Source organism: Telmatherina bonti, assembly GCF_933228915.1.
Source record: "Telmatherina bonti genome assembly, chromosome: 7".
Classification (NCBI taxonomy): Eukaryota; Metazoa; Chordata; class Actinopteri; order Atheriniformes; family Telmatherinidae; genus Telmatherina; species Telmatherina bonti.
In genome coordinates this window covers 31,482,543-31,490,556 of record NC_136625.1, presented here as the reverse complement: position 1 = coordinate 31,490,556, position 8,014 = coordinate 31,482,543, and the positions used below count along the sequence as shown (strand labels likewise).

The 8,014-nt window shown below is 41.6% G+C and overlaps 1 protein-coding gene across 1 annotated transcript; it reads left to right on the top strand.

The window, feature by feature from the left end:
* Positions 1–927: 927 nt before the first annotated feature.
* On the top strand, positions 928–7,776 carry ptchd3b (patched domain containing 3b; the record flags this gene model as incomplete). The annotated part of the gene is made up of 4 exons (XM_079243864.1): positions 928–1,650; positions 1,727–1,848; positions 1,932–2,077; positions 6,161–7,776. 4 exons carry the CDS (start codon positions 928–930, stop codon positions 7,774–7,776), a joined length of 2,607 nt encoding a protein of 868 aa, XP_079099990.1.
* Positions 7,777–8,014: the final 238 nt, after the last annotated feature.

The window sequence follows — 8,014 nt, the reverse complement described above, 5'->3', positions numbered from 1 at the left end:
TTGTTGTGAACAGAGATGGTATTCTGCATACCTTAGTTCTAGTCGTTGAAACAACTACTAGTTGTTTCAGTTCTTGTTCCTCTATCATCAGGAAGGGATGCATCTGAAAAGCCTACATAAGGTGTTTATTATGCAGCACAACACATCTTTGTTTGGTTTTACCCACCTCTGCATCAACCCTCTATTGTTCAAACTGCAGCACCCATGCTACCCCAACCATAACCAGGAATCACCTGAGGGTTAAGCTGCAGGAACGCAGTAATTCTACACCTAGGAAGTGTCATGGAAGCAGTGAGCCATTCTATACAACACCCAGTGTCTCTTAATGGGCTTCTTAATTTAGTTTTTCTACCAGTCACATCTGGCTTGTGTGCTGTCTCTAGTCCTGAGAGGGCCCACTGTTGGGTCAACTGACTGCTCCTAAATAAACAGACAAGGTGTGACAATGTACAAGTTTTACTTGCTACAAGGGGAGCATGGGTCTCCCGACAGCAAACCCTTCCAACTCCACATCCCTGCTGCCGCCTTTTTATTTACAGAGTTGTATATCAGTACACGTGACATACCTATTTTCCATTCTGGTAAATCATCCGTGGATGTGAACAGAAGTTTCTGTTTGCATTTCGAAGTGTAGTTAACCAGGGTGTGTGTGTGTGTGAGTTCAATGGAAGACATAATAAAAAATACAAAGGTCAAGTATAAATGCAGAATCAAGCTGTTTTACAATATGATACCTGTTATTACTCATACATGATCACAATAAATCTAAGCCCAGCCATGTAATTATGCAAATCCAAGCTCAAGAGGAAGCTCAAAAGGGGCTGCGGTGCTGTAGCTGCTCTTTGTCTGAGTGTTTGAGAAAAAGAGCAGCTCTCTTAATGTGATTTTTAGACCAGTTGCCAATCGGAGACCCAGATTTGAACAGTTATGGCCAAATGCAATTGCAACACAGACTGCATTGAGAGACCCCTCCGGATTGGCTTTGAGAGGATGGGCCATTTTATTGGATCCCATCCCTGGTGGTTCCTGGTCATCCCGCTCATCTTCTCGGCTGGTCTGGGGAGCGGATTTTATTTCCTCAATGACAGAATATCTAATAATATCGAGGAGCAGTTCACCCCTTCTGATGGAGCGGCCAAGGTGGAGAGGAAATACATCCAAGAGACTTTTCTAGAAGACGATTCCATGTTTTCAAGTATCAGGCAGAGCACGGACGGGAACTACGCCACTTTCATTGCAACAAGCGACACCAACATCCTGACTGCAGAGTCATTTGATATTATTCTGGACATCGATGTCAAGGTTAGGAACATGATGGTAAAACATGGAAACCAGTCATATAAGTATGCGGACATCTGTGCTAAAGTGAACGGACGCTGCACCTCCAATGGAATCCTGGATATTATTCATTACAACGCCAGCCATGTTGAAACTATCAATTGGACATTTCCGTGGTATCAGTCTGATTTTGGACCTATTCCCATGTTTTTGAGCCTGGGGGGTGTAACAGTGAACACACAGAATTCCTTTGTTGAAAATGCAAAAGCGGTGCAGCTCTATTACTACTTAAAGAACAACCAAACAACAACAGACCTCTGGTTGGAAAGTTTCATCAATTTGGTTTCTAAGGAGTCTTCGCCTTCGCTTCAGGTAAGCAGAACTCTTGATAAGGTGTTTAATATCATCACTTTACAGTTTTAATATGGTCTTTATTTTCTTCCACTAGATCTCATTCTCCACTTCAGTGTCGATGCAGTGGGAACTGGAAAAATCTCCATCTTCTGTAATCAGTCTGTTCTCCATCACCTACGCCATCGCCATTACATTTTCAGTTGTAACCTGTTGGAGGTCGGTTAAACACCAGATCAAGGTGTTTTGCAATGAATTTTGGAGATAAAGCTCTTTTTAATATGCTTTATCTTCTTTTTTAGGCTGGATAATGTGAGGACAAAGGTGTGGGTGGCGTGCTGTGGCGTTTTCTCCACGGGTCTCGCCATCCTGAGTGGATTTGGTGTACTGTTGCTGCTGGGACAAGATTTTGTGATGACAGCTGCTTCCTGTCCTTTCATGATTTTAGGTATGTAAATTTTACCACCTTCTGGTGATGAAGAATAATAAAATAAATATAAAATACTTTATTAACACCCTGAGAGAAAGTAAAACGTTGCAGTGCAGTTGTTTATTTATATATTGTGTAGCCAGGGCAATAAAGTTCCTTCACAGGAAACAATAACTGAGGTTCTCTGGAAGCAATTTATTGCCTTGAATAATCTAACTGTTCCCAGTCCTGGGTACAGTCCAATAAGCAATAATAATAAAAGACACAATAAAAAAAAAAAAATTCCCCAGAGGACTCTGAGCTCTGGCAGAAAAACATACAAGACACTCATTTACTGTCTATCCAAAGCCCATTAACAGACATATGAAAATATTCTGCAAGCACTTACTTATCACAATTTCTCTTTACATATCATGCAATGAAAACAACTTCTCATCATTCATTAGATGGCATGGCACGATCGAGTCCAGACCACATGCAGGCCTTCTGTCTATAACCCATTTAACAATACACCATCATATTGAGAAACAGACAGAAAAGATCTCCAATGGAACCTCAAATACACATTTTGCCAAAAGCAGTGCATATGTACCTGTTCTGTAGAGACAAACTTTAAATCACCAGGGCTAGTTTCTTATTTAGAAACCTCCTTTGCTTTTCTGCGAGGCCGATCAGGAAGAAGGGCCGTGTAGCCAGAAAAGGTTTCTACTGCCATCTGGTGGCCGAGATTTACAACATGGCAGGCTTTTACTAGCCTGGCAAACCAGACTGGACCAATTACCCCCAGCTGCAGCCTGGAGAATGGGGCGGGCCTGGATGATGGGCGGAGTTGGATGTCAAATGGGCGGAGTTGGAGGTTAAATGGGCGTGGTTATGGTTAGCAGTGGCAATTTAGAGGGAATGATCCAATCAAAATGCTGAGGGGGCGGGGTTGGACATCCAGCCCCGTCCAATATCCAAGCCCAGCCCCAGGAACATATCGTATCCTTAAAACCTTAACAACTGACAGCCATGAAAGTCTGTAGAAACCTCAAGTTTTTACAGCAAAAACAACACAGGTCATTTATGTCTTCTCTACTGCATGCCATGTTTATTTTGGTACAGCGAGAGATTCTGGCTTGCCAGGCTATGCTTTTACATCTCAAAAGATCAAAACAATGCAAACTGCAGCAGAGGATAGACAAGCCATGAATCTCACAAAACACAACAAACAGCACTAGAACATTTCTTAGAAAGAATACCTGTGCCTAAGTGAGAGATTATTTTAGTAAATTATCACCGCGCTACAATTTTATTAGAAATGATTCACTGACAGTCTCATTCTCATGGAGGCTGATGGCTTGTGGCAGGAATGACCTCGGTCTCGCTGTGCACTTGAAGAAGTCTCTGACTGAAAGAACTTTATTGTTTCTTATCTATTGCGTAGAGCACTGTTTCTCAAATGGGGGTACGTGTACTCCTGGGGGTACTTCAAGGCATTCCTGGGGGTATAATAACTTTTCGAAAACATATATCTTTTAATGTTATCTTTAAAACATCCTGAAATAAAATTATATAAATATAATATTATATAAATATTTAATAAATTTCAATAAATGTAAGTGTACATTCATGAACTGAATTTACATTTAGATTTACCCCATATTATTCCTACCAAAGTCCCACATTTCGACGTTAATTGAGTCAAATCATATAGTCAATCACTGTTGCCTTGACAACCCAAACAATGGAGACCTTATTCAAGCATTGTAGAGATGTGCACACTTAAATTTTACTGTTACCAAACACAACTGGCAAAGAGCTTTTTGTCATGTTTTTTCTTAACTAAAAATATTTTGCTGTAGTTAGTGGGTACTTGGCTGAAAAAATATTTTACAAGGGGTACTGCGTTGCAAAAAGGTTGAGAACCACGGCGTAGAGGATGTGAAGGATTGTCCATTACATTCAGCGGCTTTTGCTTCAGGAGCTTCAGAGTTGTCTCCAGAAGAACCTCGCCTCTTGATCAGTTCAAGTTTATTTAACCTCTTCATCAACTGCGAGGGCTGAAGGCATAATGCTCGTCTCAAAGGAAGCTGACACATCTGAGATTACTGCAAAAATGTCAGAACCAAGATATGTGTCACTAGTCAGAGTGTATGTCTGTCCTTTTTCCTCCTTCAGAAGAAAACCTAATTTACTTTCAATGAAAACCTGATAACAGCAGCTCCCACCCCTCAACAAACAAACAAAAACACACACACAAAAAAAAAAACGGGACATAGTAAAGTAATGTGTTAGGAGCAAAGTGACCAAAAGTAGAAGCTAAAAAAGTGAACCTGAACAGTTTTACAGCAATTTTATAGAGGTGTTACACAGATAAACATCTCAGGAAGCCATCGATCAGGAGAGCCAAGGGATAAACCCAGATTCATCTTGGAAACACTAATATGGATCCAGTAGTGAAGCCCAAGATAGTATATCACAGGAATTTAAACAAGACCTCAACAATTATCATTATTATTATTATTATTATTATTATTATTATTATTATTATTATTATTATTATTATTATTATCATCATCATAATCATCATCATCATTATTATTATTATTATTATTATTATTATTATTATTATTATTATTATTATTAACAACAACAACAATAATAATAATAATATTTTTTTTAACGTTCTTAATCCCATGTGGGAAATTATGCTCTGCATTCCTCCTATCTCTAGTAGATTTACTAGAGAGCAGTGGGTTGCCATATTTCGGCTCCCGGGGAGCAGTTGGGAGGTTAAGGGTCTTGCTCGGGGGGCCACAGTAGTTGTCCTCTGCTGCCAGACCAGGGACTTGAATATATTTCAAACTAAGGCAGAGGTGGAATAAAAAGCACAAACCAGCAAATGTAAGACATGATTAATGATTTTGTTTGTTACTTTTTGGCTGCCAGCTCACATTGTCAGTGTGTGTCCCACAGTGATGACACAGGTATTTCTCTAATCAGCAGAGTTTCTGCTCTCATTTGACACCTTGTTTGTGTTTTATTTAGAGTCTTTTAGTTGATTTTCAGCCTGTGATTTTGGCGTGCTACATGTTGGGATTGATAATTTCTAGAGTGTGGTGTGTGCTCTCACGAACAACAATAATACATAACATCTTGGTTCAGACATTGAACAACGTTAGCTTCCTCAAGAAGTAGAGCTCTGTCCCTGCTTGTTGACTAGGTACTTGAATATCTCCACCACCTCAGCCTCTTCTCTCAGAATGTAGACGGTGCTTTGCCTCCTCCTGCTCCTTCTAAAATTCACAATAATCTCTTTTCTTTGGTTAGTTTAAGATTAGGGGATCGACTGACCAGTTTCCTGTACCCAACTTTTGGTCTGATACACTGATACATCCCAAAACTGCAAAGCATTTATGCAGAAGACAGGACTCAGAGTTGTATTAAAAGTCTGGTGTGCACAGTGTGAAGAGAAATGGTAAGAGCACAGTCGCTTATGGTGCTTCTGTACTCTCAGAAACACAATCTTTCCGTCTCACAAATTGCAGTCTGTTTGTTAGGTAGTCATAGATAAGGGCATGATGTAAAGTTATCTAGTGAGTAATCTGTCACATGACCTGATTTCAGCCCAGCTCCAGCTGTCAGGTCATGTGACCTCACATTTGACTCAAGAATACTTTGGTATACAGACAAGTTAAAGGTCCAGTACCTGCAGAATAAGTCCAGATCATCGGCCCTCCACCACCATGCTTCATAGTTGGGATCTCCAAAGTCAGTCCTCGAGGGCCAATGTCCTGCAGGCTTTCGATGTTTCCTTTTTCTGACACACCACAGGTTCTGCACAGTGACTGATTCATTTGAGTCAGATGTTTTGAAGCAGGAATACATAGAAACTGCGTGGACACCCCTGGTCTGAGCTGTTTCTCCTGATATATACTCTGTTTTTCAAATTGAGGCCAAATATTGTTACGATTTAAGGATAGCACTTGCGTCTACTATGACTGTAGGACTGTTGGAAGACCTTCAGTTGTAAAGGTAACGTTGTGCCAGGAACTGTCAAGCTGCAGTCCAGTTTTTTATTTGCAAATTTCTCCTCCCTGACTTTTTTTATATCTACAGGAATTGGCCTGGATGACATGTTTATAATGATCTCCTGCTGGCAGAAGACCCGTGTTAAGGACAATGTCCCTGATCGTCTGGCTGCCACCTACAAAGACGCTGCCATCTCCATCTCTATCACCACAGTGACCGACGCTGCCGCTTTCTTCCTGGGCTGCATCACCCCTTTTGGCTCGGTCCAGTCCTTTTGCCTTTATGCTGGGGCCTCGGTTTGCTTCTGCTATCTGTACAGCATCACGTTCCTTGGGGCATGCATGGCTTTGAATGGAGAGAGGGAAGGAGAGAACAAGCACTGGTTAACCTGTGCTGTGATTCCTGATGAGCCACCACCCAGGACTTCCAAAGCCTTCACAGCATGCTGTGTTGGGGGTCGCTATGATCACGAGACTGAAACGGAGGAAAATGAGCCTGTGAGTCATTTCTTTGAGCATTTGTATGGTCCATTTCTCACTTGTAAGTGGACGAAAGCATGTGTACTTGTGGTTTACACAGGCTATTTGGCCGTTAGCATCTACGGTATTTTTGTCTTAAAGGAAGGTCTCGACATTAAGAATCTAGCTTTGGATGATTCCTACCTGATCAGCTTTTACGACCAGCAGAGGGAGCAGTTCACTGAATACAGCAGCAATGTGATGGCAGCAGTGAAGCAACCCTTTCCCTACTGGGACCCAAGTCAGCAAAAGCATTTGTATTCGTGCGTTTCAAGTTTTGAAAGTTTGAACTTTGTCGACAACACACTTTCTTGGTTCGCTTCCTTCAGTCAATACGCGAATGCATCTGGTCTCGATATAAGCACCCAGGAGGCTTTCCATACCCATCTGACTCGTTTCCTAGAAGTCAACCCCATGTTTAAACAAGATCTCAACATGACTGCAGACGGCGACATTCAGGCGTCCCGATTTTTTATTCAGACGTTGAGCAAAGAGACGATGGAGGACATGATGATCGGGCTCAGGAAGACAGCAGAGGAATGTCCAGTGGAGTTACTGGTTTATCACCCATCTTTCATTTACTTTGACCAGTACATTGTGATTGCAAGCAACACCATTCAAACGGTCGTCATCGCTGTGATCGTAATGTTGGTTGTCGCGCTGATACTGATTCCCAATCCTCTTTGCTCCTTATGGGTGGCTTTTGCTATTTGTTCAGTGATCCTTGGTGTGACGGGATTCATGTCACTCTGGGGGGTGAATCTGGACTCCATCTCCATGATTAACCTGGTCATGTGCATTGGTTTCTCTGTGGACTTTTCAGCACATATTTCTTACTCTTTTGTCACGAGTTCGAAGAGCAATGCAAATGCTAAAGTTATAGATGCTCTGGCCCACCTGGGGTATCCAGTCCTACAAGGAGCGCTGTCCAGTGTTTTAGGAGTGGTGGTGTTGTCCATGTCTGGAAGTTACATCTTCAGGACCTTCTTCAAGATTATGTTTCTTGTGATTACGTTTGGTTTTATCCATGCAGTGGTGTTTATTCCAGTGTTTCTCACTGCGTTTGGAGTTTGTAGCAAAGCTGGCTTTAGGGAGGGGCAAGAGGGGGCAAGATCCCCTCAATCTGCCAAGGAGAGTGGTGCACGTGGTGGCAACCCTAGAGACTTAGCCCGTGGTCGTTCTTGAGTTTTATAGAAATTTGAGGTTATTGTTTGAGGGACTACTACCTTATTGCGGTCTGGAGTGTGATGTTGTGTCCTGTTTTTGTTGTTTGTATAGGCCTAACTATCTCAGCTTAGTTTACTGTTGACTTAGTTGACTGTCTAATGGGACAATTGTTATGTTGTTGTTTGTTGAAACTTTTATGATTGATGTTTGTTATGTTTTTCTGATTCTAATGTATCTATAATTATTATATTCCCTT